The sequence below is a fragment of the Lytechinus pictus genome, chromosome 2 (assembly GCF_037042905.1).
Source record: "Lytechinus pictus isolate F3 Inbred chromosome 2, Lp3.0, whole genome shotgun sequence".
Taxonomy (NCBI): domain Eukaryota; kingdom Metazoa; phylum Echinodermata; class Echinoidea; order Temnopleuroida; family Toxopneustidae; genus Lytechinus; species Lytechinus pictus.
The window spans coordinates 12,107,064-12,126,567 of NC_087246.1; the positions used below are offsets into that span (position 1 = coordinate 12,107,064).

The 19,504-nt window shown below is 34.5% G+C and overlaps 1 protein-coding gene across 1 annotated transcript; it reads right to left on the bottom strand.

The window, feature by feature from the left end:
• Positions 1-3,072: 3,072 nt before the first annotated feature.
• Positions 3,073-19,010, bottom strand: LOC129254808 (protein phosphatase 1E-like). Its single transcript, XM_054893338.2, has 4 exons — positions 18,486-19,010; positions 13,743-14,126; positions 11,316-11,506; positions 3,073-8,630 (listed from the first exon to the last, which is right to left on the bottom strand). Exons 1-4 carry the CDS (start codon positions 18,829-18,831, stop codon positions 7,620-7,622), a joined length of 1,932 nt encoding a protein of 643 aa, XP_054749313.2. The 5' UTR covers positions 18,832-19,010; the 3' UTR covers positions 3,073-7,619.
• Positions 19,011-19,504: the final 494 nt, after the last annotated feature.

The window sequence follows — 19,504 nt, forward strand, 5'->3', positions numbered from 1 at the left end:
GTTTATGTCATGATTCACTTGCTTGATTTCTATTCTGGAAAAAAATCAATTCCTCTGACTTGGAAGAATCCAGTTCTTGTTGTAGCTGGACTCTACTTTTATTTGTATTATATATATTTCTTTGAAAAATATGATACAACCTAGATTTCAGCAGTACATGAAAAAATCAGAGAAATACATAAAGTATACATTTAATTTTTTTTTTTTTTTTTTTTTTTTTAAGTAAATGATGAGCATGAGATAATACATTATTTTCTTAAAGGAAACTAGTCCTTTAAATTGATTTTGTTTGTGTCCTTGAAATTTTGATGTTTCTGGAAGGATTTCTAAACTTTAAATTGAAAAAAAAGAAGCAGATATTAAATAAAACATTGTCACAACTTGCTTTGTAATTATTGCAAGAACATAATACAAGTTTAATAAGAAAATATATTGTGTTATCACTGTTAAGTAATATGAAGAAACAAACCAAAACAAATGAGAAAACTAATATCTATAGGCCAGACTCTGCTACAGGTTCAAAGGTCATGTGGTGATTGCATTGTATATTGTGTACATAGCACTTCAATAAAGAAATTTTGTATGTAAACAAAGTTGATACATGTTTTTTCTGATGTCAGTATTTTGTGTCTTTGTGATTCTTGTTTGGACACGTTCTGATGCTAAAGCGCACTAGAGTCTTAAAGTTAGTTTTCATTCAAAGACCATTATTCATTTTTTTTTTTTCAGTAAACCTTCAGATTTAGAGTTAAAAAACTTAACCCATTACTTATAAAACTCTTTCATTAAATCTTTAAATGTGCACAATTATGAATATTCATATATTATTACCATTTATTGCAGTAGTCTAATTTGGTTGGTAATTGTTTTCATGACAAAGATATAAATGTCTGTGGTTACAGACTAGTCATAGATTACTTGTGAGTGAAAGAGGTTGTGAAGTGGATGTAATTTCCTGTAAGTCGTTTGATTCAAGCTATCCTTTGTTTCGCATCTTCAACTTTGCCTTTAACAACCCAACGGTTATTTCTCCTTTTTTCTATCCTTTTATTTTGAAAACAGAAAACTAGGTATAATTACGAGTTGTGGACCATCAAACTTGCGTTTCATTGCACAGATTGTCTTGAAAGCATATAGTGAACTTGGTCAAATTTATCATTACACTATGATTAAATAGGAATATTGTTACATCAGGGGTTGATTGCCAGTACTACTGATTGCATGAAAGATCTTTACAAGGATTGTCTTATTATGGTGCGCTGAATGAGGTGCAATTTTTAAAACAATTATAAATAAACGGGGTGGGTCCATAAGGCTGATTTTTCTCATAGCCTATTTGTATTCAAAATATTTATTGATAAATTTCAAGTTCAACCGTAGTCGTTTCCAGGTTCATAATTAATTGTAATATGGATTAAACCTGTGCTAAGCCAAGGGCTAAAATATGTTCAGCATCATTAAAATGACATGAAGCAAGTCATATAGAGTGATGCAACCAAGCATCCTCAGGATGCTACATTGGGCAAATGTAAGCAATTGAAAGCATTTAATGATAAGCTCAAACCACTTAAATGGTAAGGGGGAGGGTTCTTCCCCCAGGAATTACATAGTACACCACGAACTGATGAATTCTAGTTTTTATAGTATAAATCCAGACATGGATTTAAATCATTTGATATTTTAAAACAAATCCAAGGATTTACATGATCTAATTTGAGTGGTCTGATCTCGATTTATGACTTAAAACCATTAAGTTTGAACTAAGTCTTTAAAAAGCATACCCACAAATTCAACATACTAATGCCTATGGTATTAATCTTACATCGATGTATAAAAACAACTGAAAAAAGAAAATATGATAAGAGAAAAAAATCAGCCTTGTTTGAAGACCTTTCATAAACTAATGAAAATTGAGCTCACTTTTAAATCAATGTTCATATACATCATTTATAATTAACGACTTTTTTCACTTTAACAGATGCAGGAAATTTATTAAACAAGTGGAACGCCTCTGGCAGTCTCGCCTGCATTACGCAATTTAATATAGCAGCAGTGCTAACTTTGAAAACTACTATAAAATAATCATTCACAAAAACATCATTCATATAATGACATAATACCACGTTCATTGACCATAAATGACATTTGAACAGAGACTGTCAACTACACCCATGTCCACATTTCATTCACTCTATCCATAAACTTTCAAAGTTATGATGGCACTTCAACAATCACCCCAACATGGCCTAAGTTTATTGACCTTAACTGACCTTTGACTTGGTTTTGTGACCTGAAACTCACAGGGGGTGTATAGTGATACTTGATTACTCTTATATCCCAAGTTTTATGAACTAGATCCATAAACTTTCAGTTATGATGGTAATTCAACAAATACCCCCAACACGGCCAAAGTTCATTGACCTTTAATGACCTTTGACCATGGTCATGTGACCTGAAACTCGCACAGGATATTCAGTGGTACTTGATTAACCTAATGTCCAAGTTTCATGAACTAGATCCATAAATTTTCAAAGTTATGATAGTAATTCAACAAATACCCTCAACTTGACCAAAGTTCATTGACCCTAAATGACCTTAGACCTTGGTCATGTGACCTGAAACTCAGGCAGGATGTTTAGTAATACTTGATTAACCTTATGTCCAAGTTTCATGAACTAGGTCCATATACTTTCTAAGTTATTATGTCATTTCAAAAACTTAACCTTAGGTTAAGATTTGATGTTGACGCCGCCGCCGCCGTAAAAGCGGCGCCTATAGTCTTGCTCTGCTATGCAGGCGAGACAAAAACCGCATCATAATAAATCGGCAAAACACGATAACTCTGTCCTTGCAAAGATTCTTTCATGCAATCACCTCTTGATCTCTTCATACTGATTTCTTTATTTTAAATTATTTTCTTACCATTTGCATGTTTCTATGTCTGCCCCATTCCCTCTCATTTCCTATCTTTTCTATCACTCTTCAATACTATGTTAACATCCAAGTACCGCGCCCTCTTAAAATTCTTGCGTCCAGCAACATAAAAATTAAGAATATCGATAAACAAATATAATTTTCATATCTTTGCAGTTTATTTCCAAATTCCCTCATTCACAAAGAGTACAATAACCTCTGTTGGAGCAAACATGTGTGAAAAGGACATCATAATTGTAACAAGTTTACATGTAGTCTCATTCACACACTTCATTATGGATGCAACATTTTCTTGTTCAAGCTGCAAAATACGTAATTACTATATATTTTTTACTTTTTAAGTGGGGGTGATAGCAAGAGAGCTATTGTAAAGCTAAAATCAATTCTAAAATTCAACTTTTTTTTATAAAGGATGCACAATTAACTTAAGTCATCAATTTCAATAGGTTCTAGAATTCTTATATGGCAAAGTATTCTCTTGTAAAATGTACATGTAGGTAGAACATTAATAGTGGATAAATAGATGAAAGAATATAAAAAACAGCAAAACTAAAAATGTATAAAACTTAAAACAAAATATTAATGTAATTCAACCCTTGCATTGATAGAACTAGTCTGTATCACACTCAATTGGAGTGAACCTTTCTATGCAAAAATGGATGGAATCCACTGAATGATAAAAGAGGAATTTTGGAAGATTTTGTATCAAACATATGTTGTTTGAAAGACTGCAATTTTAACAGGAAGAGGGGAAAAATAAATTTGTACTGATAAATAAATTAAAACAAAATGTAGAAACACATACACTGGTAAAATTTAAAGTCAGATAAATTGCATAGATCAAATAAGACAGATGAAAATGGTAAATGTGTCTAAACTACAATCATCCCTGCTTGCTACATGTAAATTAATTATAGAAAACGATTAAGTGTAGAAAATAGTAATTTGGATTAAGAGTTCTTTTTCTTTAATGCTAGAAGTGAAATTCCACTTGCTGCTATCAAAATATGATTTTGGTAAAAGCAATGATTATGCATGGGAACACAGCTTACTGAAATTTCATGAATATTCGTTCATAAGATGAAATAATCCAAGGGCTGACTGCACAATCAAGTCCTTTCATACCTAATTGTTGATTTTTTTTTGTGCGTGTGAATATCACGAACGTCACTGGATCAACTTACCAGAACAATAGGGGTAGACAAGGGTGTGTCAACAATATGGTTGAATGGGCATGTTTACACATGTCTGTGTTTCAACATACTTGCGACATTTATTTTCACCAGGCATAACAGATCATACAGCAAGTTACAGCAAGTTACTTGCTGGGATATCTGTTATGCCTGGTTAAAATAAAAGTAGCAACAGCATGTGAATATTACACACACACACACATAATAGTGAAATAAATAAATCTTCAAGGAGAGTTGAAAGAAACATGAAATCAATTGCAATTTTTTTTTCAATCCAAAATCAATTAGTAGCATGTTTGCAATTGATACCTAGGCTCTGTAACAAAACTTGAAGACAAGTTATTCAATTAACATCCCAATCCCACAATGTCTTCTTGATATATGCCCTCTGTGAAATATGTAGAGTTGTTGACCAGCCATGAGAAATCTACTCAAAGTTAACAGTGGCACAGTCAAATTTCTACCACACATAATATGTACAGGTATGAATTAACAAGACAAATTACTAGTTGAACATACAAATGAAGACATACTTTTTCTTTTGAGGTAAAATGATCAAGATGTGTAAGAAGACAGTACGGATTTTAAATTCCTGAAAGTGTAAAATATGATTAGAATTTCGGAATGCTTAATATTTCTTCCAGAAAACATTTAATAGTGGAATAAGGATTCAATGATCTTGCATTATTCATAAATTCATATAGAAAATTTTGAGTGAAATTGTGTAAATATTGTGAATAAAATTACAGTGTAATATCCATAGGATACATATACAGGAATATTACAATTAAAATAATTAGTCTACATGTACATGTATCGACATAAATTTAGGGAAAATAAATGAGTTTCTAATAGTCATGCTATTCCTTAAAAATCTCTGCCAGAGAAGTAGCCATAGTATATAGTAAAAACATTTGAAATGATGTCCTTTTTCATATATACAGTGAATCGTATTTTCTGAGTTGAATTATATCATGTTGATGTAATGGCCTGTATTCTAAAAGCCAGTTCAATATAGACCATGGTATAAATCTGTGCTAAAAGTATGGGTAGCCTAAAATCTGAAAATCTTGTTTACATTGAATGACCCTTATCTTTACTTTTTAATTTCTTCATGCTTTAATGGTGATGAAAACTATATTAGTTATTATTCCAAGACAGTTTTGAACAATTTCAGAGTCTAAGCAGCTTATTAACTAAAAATGTACTGTTAGAAACATGTTTCACATTTGGCTATGAAAGTTCCAAACCACAACTTTAAATTAAGCCAGAATTCACAATCAGACCATTGTGTTTCTAGTTAGCCTCCTTACCCTTAAATTAAGAATCCCCAAAATGTATGCAAAATGAATGAGCTAAGGGAGAGAGGATCATTTATGCATAAAATTGATTACACCTTTGAATTATCACGAATCTTGTAATTGATGTCTAACAGTACAGGTTTTGTAATAAAAGAAAATTAGAAATCCCTAAATTGGCAACAAATCAGGAAATGAAATCACTGCTTGGGCTTTTCAAAAAGAAAATATTTGATTTTTAAATCCCTAAATTGGCAATGAATTGGGAAACAAATTCACTGCTTGGGATTTTTAAATAGAAAATATTTGATTTTGAAATCCCTAATTTGGCAACAAATCAGGAAATGAAAGAATTGCTTGGGATTTTCAAAAAGAAAATGATATTTGACTTTGAAATCCCTAAATTGGCAATGTTGGGAAATAAATTACTTCTTGGAATTAAAATCTTCAAATAAGAAAATTCAGAAATGATAGCAGTAGCTTATGGATTCTATAAAGAAAACACGAATTGAAATGGTAAAAATTAAAATTGGTAAAAAAAAAAAAAAATCAAGAAATTCTCAATTGCTTTTTAAATTGAATATAAAATAAAGAATATGGATCTGACAGGATATTTCATCTCCATATGGTAAGACACTGTGTATGAAAGTTACATTATCCGACGAGTAAAATACAATATTTGATATCCTAAAAAAAAATGCATCATTCATAGTACCTAAGGGTTAAAAATATATACATCAAATTTCACACACTGTCTTACTTATGTCAAGGATTCCCTTTTAACAGCAAAGAAGTTACCTACATGTACCTTGATCAATGATATGAATTAAACATGTATATTGCATGACTCCACTAACTCATCCTATATGAATACTTCATAAGTTCATGAATGGGATAATAAAAGTGAAGACATTTGTTGGGAGCAATTCCTAGACACAGTAAAATTTCATAAAATTTGCACCAATTATATATTAAAATAAGAAAGGAAGTATTTTCCCTTTAAAGGATTAGGATGCCATCCCCTAATGAAATTGAATTTTGCTGACAATACTAATATATGAGTTCAGGAAATAAAAATTCACAGATGTATCAACAGATACAATACTCTGCTCTATGTATTAATTTCAACATTTCATTTCTCCAGCGTATTTTACAAGTCTCATGACCGCCTCATAATTACTTGCAAATTGCAATTGATTTGAATCAATCTTCACTTAGGATTGAATTCAATTACTGGCAAGTCTTCATGAAACAGAGCCCTGAAAATCATTTATATGTATAAATCACAATCTCAATTCAAGTGTGCGTCCACTGTATTAAGGCATTACAAATTTCTGATAGAAATAAGAGTAGATTCCCTGAATTTTCCTTCAAAAGAATCAATATATCCAAGCATGGACCTATTTCGTAATAGGTCCATGATCCAAGTGAGTAAAAACCTCATAAAATATGTATTTCACTTTGGACTTTCTACAAATATTATTTACAAGAAAAAATAATTTTTTTATTATGCTACACTGTACAAAAATCATACAAGTTAATTTCAATGTACATGACATAGTAGCATGTATGGAATGCTCATGAGTACGTTGTATCACTTGTATGTGTTAATGAAATCAATGACACTATACATCACCACATACTTGGATTTCATATATGTACACCACACACGCCTGAGAGGTTAAAATATGACAAAAAATATATATGTACAAATATTCTAAAAAGATCAGCGTAGAGGTAGACTTTATGTCTATTCAAACAATTTTCACCTGCATACTTCACTGATCTATCTATATGTAACTACAATCTTTCCCCTTTAGAGAATTGTCAATTAACTATCAATTTTGAGGCACATAAAGTTTGAGGTTTTCAGTTCCTAGATGAAAGGAATGTAATATTGTATTTTTTTGTAAATTGCTTTCCTCTTATCATTGCTGATAATTCCATACAAAACAATGTCACATTTGCTTATAGATTTTAATCCAACTTATACCTCGGTCACATTTGCTCTACGGTGGCCGTACGGCGAGTCAAAAACAGCAATTTTATTCATATTTATTCAAACCGTCTATATGTAGCTGGTATAAAAAAATGTTGAAACGGCTGTTTTCGACTCGCCGTATGGCCGCCATAGAGCAAATGTGACCAAGGTATTAATTACTGTCAATCTCCATAACTTTTAAGAAGAGCAACTTCATCTCATTTTCACTGCTTTCTGTGCACCAGGCATTTCATTATACATTTGTGCAAATTTTCCCTTCATTGATGCTCTCCTTGCCCTTGTCATATGCATGTTCATAATCTTTGACCTTTTGGTAGCTGACCTGGTCAACCTTGACCCCATGACAACATTATCATCTAGACTCAGCCTTCTCCTTGGGGATCTCCTTGATGAGGTTTTCTTTGGTGGAGCAGAGCGGGCATTACGACCAGGAGTGGGTGGATTGCACTCGTACAGCACCTCAATGGGTCCATTCTTTGTCATAAATGTTCTCTTGGCCTTGACTTTGGTTGGGGTGTCCTCAAAGCTCCTCTTCATTGCCTCCACATCGTAAGCATACTCCACTTCGATGGGTCCACTCTTTGTCATGATAGTTTTCTTTGGGTTGTTATTCGGAGGACACCGCTGCTTTGATGTTTTGACCTCCGCGTCAGGGTCATACGCATACTCTACCCTGATACCGCACTTCTTAGTATGTATCACCTTGTAGATTTTGTCACCTGAGCCCGTTCGATCCCCAACATTCAACTTTTTAATGCCATTCTCCTTTTTTATGCCATTCTCGGACTTCTGCTTCTTCGACTTGGGCAATTCCAGGCCATCCGTGTAGCGCCGTTTATACTGAGGTGCAGGGATGCTTCCGTATTGCCTTCGCTCCTTGTTGGACATACAGTAGAGACGATTATAGTTCTCCATGGAGGTAAGCTTGGTGCAAGCATGACGACGGATTAACGCTGGCCTGTCGAAGTTGTCCCCGTTTTCATCCACCTCTTTGTTGTCCTCTCCTTCGATTTTGAGTCCAATGTTCTGCCACTCCTTGACAGAATCTAGATCGATTTGGTCACCCTCATCATCGATGACCTCGGGGTACTCAAAGAAGACAGAGATGACCGAGATATTATCTGCTCTCAAGAGATGGTAGTTCCACAGATCCATAGCTCGATTCACCAGCTGATGTGAAACTGTTTCTGTTGAAATCGCTCCCTGTAATACAAAGATAGAAAAGAAAATTAATGTCTCAGCCATTGCCAGATCTGATATATAATGCACACCTAACAGTAATTCAAAAAATGTTGAAAAGCTTTCATTATCTCATCAGGTCATCACTCCCATATGCATTCATGAAGCCTGTTTAATGAGTATTAATTTATTGGATCTTTGTGACTTTTGACCTTCTAACTAAGCCTGAGTCATATCGTTTATTTTGAAAACCGGTGTTCGACAGCTATAATTCGATCGAACATCGATGCATCATTTTTTTTGCTCCGGCCGTCGCGTCAATGCGCTATGCACGCACTGACAGTACGGTATGCGCTGGCCGGCCGGGTGAGCGTTGCACAAGCAGATGACAGAGCAAAGTTCGTTTGCATTTTCCATGATCACAAAACAGAAAAAAGGCCGGGGACCAATGCAGAATTCTTACCAAAATATCTTCAACAATGATATTTGCAGATATAAGTTTAAAATGAAACAATATTAAAGACATGAATCACGCAGAGTCAATCCAAATGATTTTCGGTCAACTAGCATACGCAGTCCAGACTCGCACACACCAGCCCCGTACTCCCCTGAAACGACAGGCGTGCTTGCCAGCGCCAGCAAACAAGTGCGACCAGCAGAGAGTGCTGTTACTTGCCTGAGATTGTGTAGTTGGCAGGGTAGTTGGATCCAAAATGAGCTCCAAATAAATTGATGGGAATAAATACGTAATTTTCTCTGGATGGTCATTTGAATTGGTATTCAATGCTGATATAACGATTGTGAGGAAAGATTGTGGAATATGAGTTATGACGATCGAGATTTAATCCTGATATATGATAATCCATTTTTTATTTTAGACACAAGAGCATGCGATCAAAATAAATACAAATGTTTTGGATCGAGCTCTAAATTTATATAAATTGTTATTGGATGTTAAATAATTACGATTTAATAAGATTTTATGGCCATACTAAAAATATTGACGATGTCAGCAAAGTATGTTATGTTCATATGGAAGAATTAATAGTATTATTACCCCGGTATACTGACATTATTTTTATTTATTCCATCTCTGGACGTCTCCTCCGAGCTCCGAGAAAAGAAGCAAAATGCGCATGCGCGTTCGATGACGTATTTTCCATTCATGAAATCAGAGCCCAAAGTTGGGCACAAACTAGCTTCAAATTGATGGGAAAAAAATATCAAACGCAATTTTCTCTGTTTTGTCATGTAAAATATTATTATATGGTGATATTACGATCTTGAAAAGAGTTTCTGCATGTTGACAATGTTCGAGAATCAATCCTGACGTGATAATAATTTTTTTAGATAAGTGCACTCACTCAAGTCGATCGTCATGTGATGTCCGCCATTGAAAATTGAAACTAAATACAAACGTTTCAAATCAAGCTCTACATTTGTATTAATGATTATCATATGCAAATTATCGTTAGATAAATAAATCATGTTCTATGGTCATTATATTAATATTGTTCATGAAAGCAAGATTTATTTACGTTGATCGCGTCAATTTTCCGGCCATTTTCTGGTTTGATTAAAGCACAGCACTGCGCATGCACGATCGATGGTGACTTCCATTCATGAATTCATCGAGCATAAATTATCTCGGCACGAGCAGACGAGTAAGACTCGAACTATGATCGAAATAGACTTCAAATTAATGGTGAATATAGGCATCATAAATACACAATCGGTTTCATTTTGGGGGCAATATAAATCAAGTAAGTAGTAGTCAAGTTGGACATTACTGTTTATTTTGATGATTGATTGTGTGAACCAAACGAATCGGCCGGCCAACGTATTTTTTTTTTCTTCGATGCACCGATTTTGCAAATCTGCACCGGCGTTCGATGAAATTGATCGAACACAGATGAAAATCGATTCAACTCAGGCTTACTTCTAACTCTCAAATCTGATCAGAATTGAAGTTGATTCATCAAATAGTTCTTCAGTTATTACTTATTACAAGAATGAGATTTTGACATCCCCCCCCCAAAAAAAAAATAATTAGATCATTGCCACTCATGTACACTGACCAGTACATGGACCAAATTTGAAGTTCTAGACTCAGCCATTCTTCAAATTCAAAACAAAATAAAATTCTTCATCTATTACAGGTATTAGACAAAACTTATTTTTTAAATCTGACTAGGAAGCAGTATAGCAAACACCTCATCACTTTTCTAACCAAAATCACTAATATCTAGGTTCCTGTAAAGGAGTCTTATATTTTTCTGTATTTGCTGTTGCATTAGGTACTCAACATGCAAGTTACAGCACAATCAACTGCTCAGCAATCATTTGCTTCTGCTTTAGGGAACAAGGTGGACATTAAATGGAGACTACTGTTCATGGGGAGACATCAACGCTCTCAACAAGAAAATGAGGTAATGCAACAGAACATACCAATCCCCTTCCCAAATTTAATTTCACTGAGTATGTTTGAATATGAATGCCAATACCTTTTGACAAATATATAAATAAAAAGAATATGGAGCCTGTTATTCTCGGTAAGAATTTATTCGCATGAATTATGCTGATGTTATGTTATCTGAATCTGATAGCATGGCAGACTCACGCCTCAACGAATCCTAATTACCGGTATATAGCACTAAGTTTCACTGACTTGAGCAAATCCAGAAATGATTTTACAAAACTCATATTTACCTGCTTAGCGCGAATCATGTCATATTTCTCCACAATCTGTACCGAAGCTTCGCTTGTGACCATGTTCCAGAGACCATCACTGCCTAAGATTAGAAACCGTTCTGAATGTGGATCAATAACCCTGTGAGATATGTCAGGCTCTGGAGATACAATGTACTGGCCGTTTTTGAAGTTATAGCTCCATAGATCGCCTGAAGTAAGATAAAGGTAGATTTGAAATGGATTTGAGATTATTAGTGAAAGCTTGATTTTAACACCTCAATAAATTCATGTCATCTAATGAATAAAACAAATGAATACATGTATAAATTATGAGCGTATGAATAATAACAAATTAAAATATAAGAAAACAAAAGCATGAATTATGACTGCCTGCAGTCACATAAATGCTTCCGCCATTGCCAGACCTTGAATATATTACACACTTGAATAACCTTAAGGACGTTCCACAGTTATGTTTGTGCGCATTATGATCTGCGCATAGTTTACACTCTGCGCGCTGACGTCACAATGGATGAACAGGTGATTAATTAGCTGCGGGTATGAGCTGATTTTTCTCATCTTCTGCACTTTAACTGCAGATCCGATGTGTTATTTCATGAAGCTATAAAGTGGAATTATTCCATGGACCATTAAAAAAAAACATTCTCTACAATTTCAAAATACTTTACTCTGCAGTGCTGCCAAGAATCACGAATATTACCCCGAGTTTGAATAAATGGTAGAGTGGTTTTGAGTTTTTCTTCACATAGATACAAAGCATTCGGCGCATTTTTGGTGTTTTAAAATGCACATTTGCTCTAATAAAAATGCTAATAGTTTAAAAACAAGCACATGAACCCCTATTTTTTAATGTTTGTACCGCTTAGGTATACCTTCCTCTACAACTCTGCAAATTTTGGTGAAAATGACATGGATTTTGAATAAAGTGCAGCATTTATTGTACGTTTGTAGTTAGAAACTGAAATTTCACATTTTTTAGATTGGGATTTTGTTATCTATTACGCAATTTTTAAGAAATGGCAGTGCTGTTAAACTTAAAATTGCAAACAAATAGCACTATAAATAGATTCTCCATTCTAACAATACAATTATTAACTCTCTTGCAAAATTTGATGACTTTTTCATGTATTTTGACTGAGTAATAGAGGTTTAAACTCATTGTAGTAATCTTGGGTGGTCTAAAAATGCCAAATTCTTTTGAATGCGCAATTTTTAAGAACATCAATTTGGGTGAACTTTGAAGCTCTATAGCAAAAAATCAAGCACATGGACCTATGTTAATTTTTGCATATTTCGAATATTAAGGTTTTAAAGTATCGATGTGCAAAGTTTGGTGAAAATGACATGGATTTCACTTTAACTGTGGAATGTCCTTAAAGGGAAGTTCCCCATATAGAAAAGTAAAAATAACAGAAAAAATAATACAAAATATTGATGAAGGTTTGAGGAAAATCCATCACAAAAATAAGAAAGTTATTAGAAAGTTAAATTTTTTATTTGTGATGTCATAAACAAGCAGCTGCCCCATATGTTATGCAATATAAAATGCATAAATTCATTATGGTTCATGACCAACAATCATTTTCTTTCAGGAGTGAGTGTGAAATAATTTGTTAAATTAAAATACTGATTCAAGTACAATAAAAACTTGAAATTTTTTGATAAAATTACATTTCATTGATTTTGTTTTAATACAAGAAATGCAGTAAAGCTACATGAAAATAAATAAATAAGATTCTAATAACTTTTCACATTTTTGATGGATACATGTATTCCTCAAACCTTAACCAATATTTTAATTGTTTTTGTCTGTTTCTACAATAAACTTTTTGTCAGGAGGGGAGGGGGGGGGGGACCTTCCCTTTAATCATAATTTACCCACTGGATCTGAAACTATTGACAACAATCCATGACCTCTATGATCATTGACCTCATTAACCCCAAATCTACATGTAGATCATTAACAACTTGGATAGGTATCAGTCTATCAGGTAAGAACATATTTTTGAAAATACATGGTTGTATGTCCTTGATAGGAATATTACAAAACCTTATTTGCCCTCATCTTTAAATTCATAACAATGCAGGCTACAGATAAAATTGTGAAAGATTTTAAACTGATGTCACTTTTTTTATTTCTAACATTACCTTTGTGGTGCACAACTTCAACAAAAATATTCATTTTTTCTTCTTCAAATCTTCAGGATGAGTGATCATCCAGCTCAAATTTCCATAGTTATAATTTAATTCAATTAGTAGCTCTTACTTGGCTTTACAAACAAAAAGAAATCTATGAAATGATACAGATGAGGGTACAGTACACTGTACGTTGCATTTTAGCACATTGATATCCCTGAAACTGTAAACCACAAAGAAAAATCTATCTAATCATCTGTGATTGCTGTTGAATAATGAAGTAATTACCTAAAGATCTGGCTACTGCTAGGAATGGTATATCTGTCAGTTCTGTATTTCTTGTGATAGGCCCAGTATGGTCTAGGCTGGGCCTGGACCAAACCACTCTCTGCACACCAGCCTTGTCTTGCACCCGACCTCCAGCACTCTCTATGCGTTCTATCTCTTCTGCATCGCTGGGCTTATGATCGACGGTCAGCATCTCTGCGACTATTCTCTCATTGGGTGGGATGTGTTTGCTGTTGCAGCTAATACTCCCCATTTTGCTCTTTCCAAGCACTATTCTGGAATCTCCTACATGGGCTGTATACATGTCAGTCCCACATATAATCACCATGCTACACGTTGTGCCTGCTGTACTGGGATATCCGGAAAGAGTTTTTGGCCAGGATGCTGGAGAATAAAGCAGAAAGAGAGGTAGCTTGATTAATTAAGATGTGAATTTACAAAGTTTGAAATTTCAGGAAGTGATTTACCTCTACTTTAATGATAGTCAGAGTGCTCACTTGCAGTGGATATTGTTGGTGCAAGTAAAAAAAAAACATTTCCATGGTACAGATGCTGGGTGAAAGCGTAAGAAAATCAAGGGTGATTGAAATTATGGAAGCGCATCCCACTGTCACTGTCATGTACATGTACCACTTATATAAAATAGCAAATAGTAAAACACTAACTTCTATTGGACTTGATGACCTTGGTTTTTTGTGGCTTGCCAAATTCTTGAGGCAAATGTTGACAGTTTTGGGACTTAAATTATTTCGCTTGTGAAATGTTTTGGAGTTGACCTATTCTTGCTTTTCTACGCAACAGTTTTTTTACTTAAAGGAGAATGAAACCCTTGAAACCAGCTGAATCCATATCAAAGAGAAAAATCAAAGAAACATATTGTTGAAAGTTTGAGGAAGATTGAATGAATAATAAGAAAGTTATGAGCATTTGAATATTGAGATCACTAATGCCATGTAGATCCTCCCATTGGCAATGCGACCAAGATCTGTGATGTCACACACGTACAACTCCCTCATTACTTTAGTACTTATTTCACTTATATTCTCACTTTTACAGAGTCTATCACAAGGTGAGGTGTTCTCTTTATGAGAGGACAAGTACAGAGGTTTCACAACATTATATCATTGATGAATCGTTTGTCATATGATTAGAATGAGCAAAAAGAAATGTTTTGGGGTATATTTTCAGTGTCCAAAAGGGGAGAGTTGTTCATCTGTGACATCATAGATCTTGGTCGCATCGCCAATGGGAGGATCTCCATAGCATTAGTGATCACGACATTCAAATGCTCATAACTCTTCTATTGCTAGTCCTATTTTACTCAAACTTTTGTTGATCTTATTCTTTGATTTTTCTGCTTTCACAAAAGCTAACTTGCTCCAAGAGTTTCATTCTCCTTTAAATATTTTTTCGCTTGTTAAATGTTTTGGAGTTGACCTTTTTAGCTTTTCTAGGTGAATGTTGACTCATTTTCTTCATCAAAAGTGATAAAGAAAAGCTAGATTTGTTTCAGTATCAATGCCTAAAAAGAGCACTTCAAATATTCTGGCCAAACAATATTGGCATGGAGGAGCTCAATAATCTCACTCAACTTAAGATGAGTCAGGAAGTCAAAAGACGTTGGAATTGGATAGGTCATGTCCTCAGAAAGCAAGATGACCATTGACCAGCATTGTTACACTGCTCTAACATGGAATCCAGGAGGAAAACGTAAAAGGGGTAGACCAAAATCAACATGGAGGAGAACTGCAGAGGAGAGAAATACCTATGGATGGAAGAGTTGGAATGAGGCCAGGGGTTGTGCTAGAGACCGCCAACAATGGAAAGAAAGCGTGGAGGCCTCATGTGCCACAGGGAACGAATGAGGATAGTAATAGTAGTTGACTCATTTCATCTCCATGGATGATGGTTGACCATGTTTTATTGGTCAATGAGAACCAAATTGTTAAAAATGGAATGTAAATTCCCTACAAACAAGTTGAACTTGATCTACAGTATGCAATATGGCCTTGGGGGCAATTATTAATCATGAAGGGGGACTTGTCTGTGTACTTAAAAATTGAACTTCAGATTAAACATAAAATTTCTTTTAAATTCCACAAAATAATCAGTTGGTATTCTTATCAGTATCAATGTGCTGAAAATCTCATAAAATTTTGAATATAATTTCTTTAGAAAAACCTAGACCAGTCATTTTTGGATTGAAGTATTGAACCCAATAAATGGTGCCCCATGACATGTCTGGCACCCAGTCACTTTACACAAGATTCAGGGATTTTGATGATAAAGGCTACATTTTGAATTTGAGGCCGTTTATAGGAAATGCCTGAAATCAAATACTTTTCCATCATTTTGAGTCAGATTTTTAAATGAATATTGAAGGTGGAAAGTTTATGGTTGTTGCAGGTCTTCTTTTATTAGAATCACAGTTTACGTACATGCACAGACAAGGGACACTGCCCAGACTTGGGTCTTGGTCAAGTTGGGGCACCTGAAGAGTCACAGAAGTGGGTATTTTTAACATTTATCTCATTTATTGTTTATGTTGGCAGCTGGGCACTGGTCACCCACCCCTCATAGAAAAAGTGGGAGAAAAATTCCAACTGCATTAGCCATTACCATGATTTGCACTGTAGCATTTGATGGTTACATCGTCACCTCAGCGCCCGATTACCAACACCAAGCCATTGCTTGGTCCTTGGTCGACTAATAAAGCCAGATACTGTGTAACAGTTCAACTAACAGACTAATGTCAAAGACTTTTGCATTTGGGCCTTTTTCGAATTAACATTAATCATTAAAGGAGAATGAAACTCTTGGAGCAAGTTAGCTTTTGTGAAAGCAGAAAAATCAAAGAATAAGATCAACAAAACTTTGAGTAAAATAGGACTAGCAATAAAAGAGTTATGAGCATTTGAATGTCGAGATCACTAATGCTATGGAGATCCTCCCATTGGCAATGCGACCAAGATCTGTGATGTCACACACGTACAACTCTCCCATTCGGACACTGAAAATATACCCCAAAACATCTCTTTTTGCTCATTCTAATCATATGACAAACGATTCATCAATGATATAATGTTGTGAAACCTCTGTACTTGTCATCTCATAAAGAAAACACCTAACCTTGTGATAGACTCTATAAAAGTGAGAATATAAGTGAAATAAGTACTAAAGTAATGAGGGAGTTGTACGTGTGTGATATCACAGATCTTGGTCGCATTGCCGATGGGAGGATCTACATGGCACTAGTGATCTCAATATTCAAATGCTCATAACTTTCTTATTATTCATTCAATCTTCCTCAAACTTTCAACAATATGTTTCTTTGATTTTTCTCTTTAATATGGATTCAGCTAGTTTCAAGGGTTTCATTCTCCTTTAACTTCCCTGGTTTCGATAAAAAGAGAAAAACAAACAAGCATAACACTGAAAATTTTATCAAAATGATCAGATGTAAAATAAGTTAGGTGTATGACATTTTTAACTTCGGATGCTTAATTTCCCAAAAGTCATGTGCATGGTGGTGAGTCCAAACTTCATGTGTGTCCATACTCCGTGAATGGTCATTATCTCAAAAACTATTCAATATCTTTAAAATCTTGACATCAACATGAAGTGACCTAAAATTACTGTCTAGGGTAAAGTTTCTTTAGAATAGTTTCAGTATATTCATGAAAATCTTGAAAAAAGATAAGCAAATTTGTCACCGTTAGCATCCGTTCTGAAAAAAAATCTGAACTTCTCAACTTAAGCATCACAACAATATCATAATTTAACGAGCAGATATAAAGAATTTGAGTAAAAAATGTACAGCTGACTGCTGTAGATCTCTGCCACCTATCGTAGGAAGAAGACGGTAGGATGGGGGTCGGGTGTCAGGACACTTTATATTTTTGAAGCCTTCTTTTTTGTCTATGGATTAGATCTAGATCGAGATCTACACTAACAAATTATGAATTCAATCGTAATCATCTTTTATTTGGTTTGCCTAAAATTTTGTACTAAGTCAAAAGATTGATGAAACTTCACTTGTAAATTTTTCCAAATGACTTAAAATTGATTGTCCGGACACGCAACTGGGTAGATCTAACTTTATAGATCTACTGACCAATTATACTAGAAATTGGCCAATAGAATTTTGTCGTCCCTCTCGATATAAATATATCATTTTTTGAGCTTGAGTTTTTGTTTAAATCCGCAAAATTAGACTATATCTAGGCCTAACGTTAGACTTTTCAAGAACAGCTTTCCAATTCCAGCACACCGCACATTCATCAATCAGAATAGAATTTTGACATCGCAATATCGGCAAAACCCCTAGCTCCTTTAAGCCTAATAGTAATAAATTAGTAATAGGCCCTACTAATACATCACATTTTTTGTCAATAATTCTATAGTTTACGGAAATTACGCATAGATCTACCTTCTTGCCATCAATTTAGTAGCCATTAATATTAGAATTTGTTTTGGATAAAGTGTGAATATTTTTTTAATGAATTTTTAAGGCTTTAGTTTAAAGTTTAAGTTTAGCCTCATGAATATTTCTTAGATGTCCGCGAAGTTTGGACACCCCATCACATGATGTTATTTTTCAGCAATGTCATGATCTCATTCTAACTGTAACTTTGTAAGCTTGTTTAGTTGTTTGAATGACTTTACTTAGTTTGAGCATTTATTCAAATCAACATTTTTCTGGGGTGGACTTAATGTTGTTTTCTAAGATCCACGATAACTTACGTCTCTCCTTCCACATTCCCTCTTGAGTAACACGAAATGCCTCCTTAATCGCGTACATAACCTTTCCCGGTTCGCGGGAAAAGAACCCATCTTGTTCCTTGATATTTTTCCACAGATGATCACGGGCATACACTGAGGCCTCTTTCCCTCCATGTCCATCGAACACAGCGAAGCATGCATAGTCGGCGTCTTGTTCTCTGTCAAAAACAATACAAATCATGTCTTCCATGTATTTTCTTCCTCCCTGTGTTGAGTCGCTAGATACCCTTAATCCTATTACACGTTTTCTTTTTGGATTTTTCTTCATAGGACTGGAAACAGTCCGATATTGTTCCACACTTTCCATGTTTTCGGTCTTCCCGGCGCGCCGTTTCCTATCGAAAATGTTCTTTGTAACGCGCCAATATTCACACACATCGGCTATATAAGCTTCGCTGTGGTTGAATCATGCGCTAACTTGTTCTTGTCCCATGCTCCGATTCGTTGATTTCATTCAATGAATGCTGCTGAAGCCAAGACGGAAGTGACGAATGAATACATTGATCAAAGGTTATCGATATCCGAACGTAAACAAAGACGGCTGATCAAAACATGTTTTCAAGATTCAAGATTCTTGAAAGATTCTTTTATTGGTCAATGTACGCATACAAAGAAATTTGGTTTCCAATGGCTTATCAATAAAGATGAAAAGTACAATACATCGTAACAATATTGAAATAATTCACATGAACGATCAATATACATGTAAATTATTAATAACTGTCTGCAATCACTGTATTACCCCTAAACTCCTAAATGCATGTGGATAATGATGAGGCATAGGTATGATGCCATAATTATCATCCCCTAATCCTATTACGGTATATGTGGAACATGTTCATCATTATATCAGTCACTGTAAAAGTAGAATTTATGCATAATATAACACTTGTACAAGACAATGATGGTGAAAGTAGGTCAGAGAGAGAAGGTGAGGAAAACAGGGGAAGAGAAATAAGATGAAGAAGAAAAGATCAAAG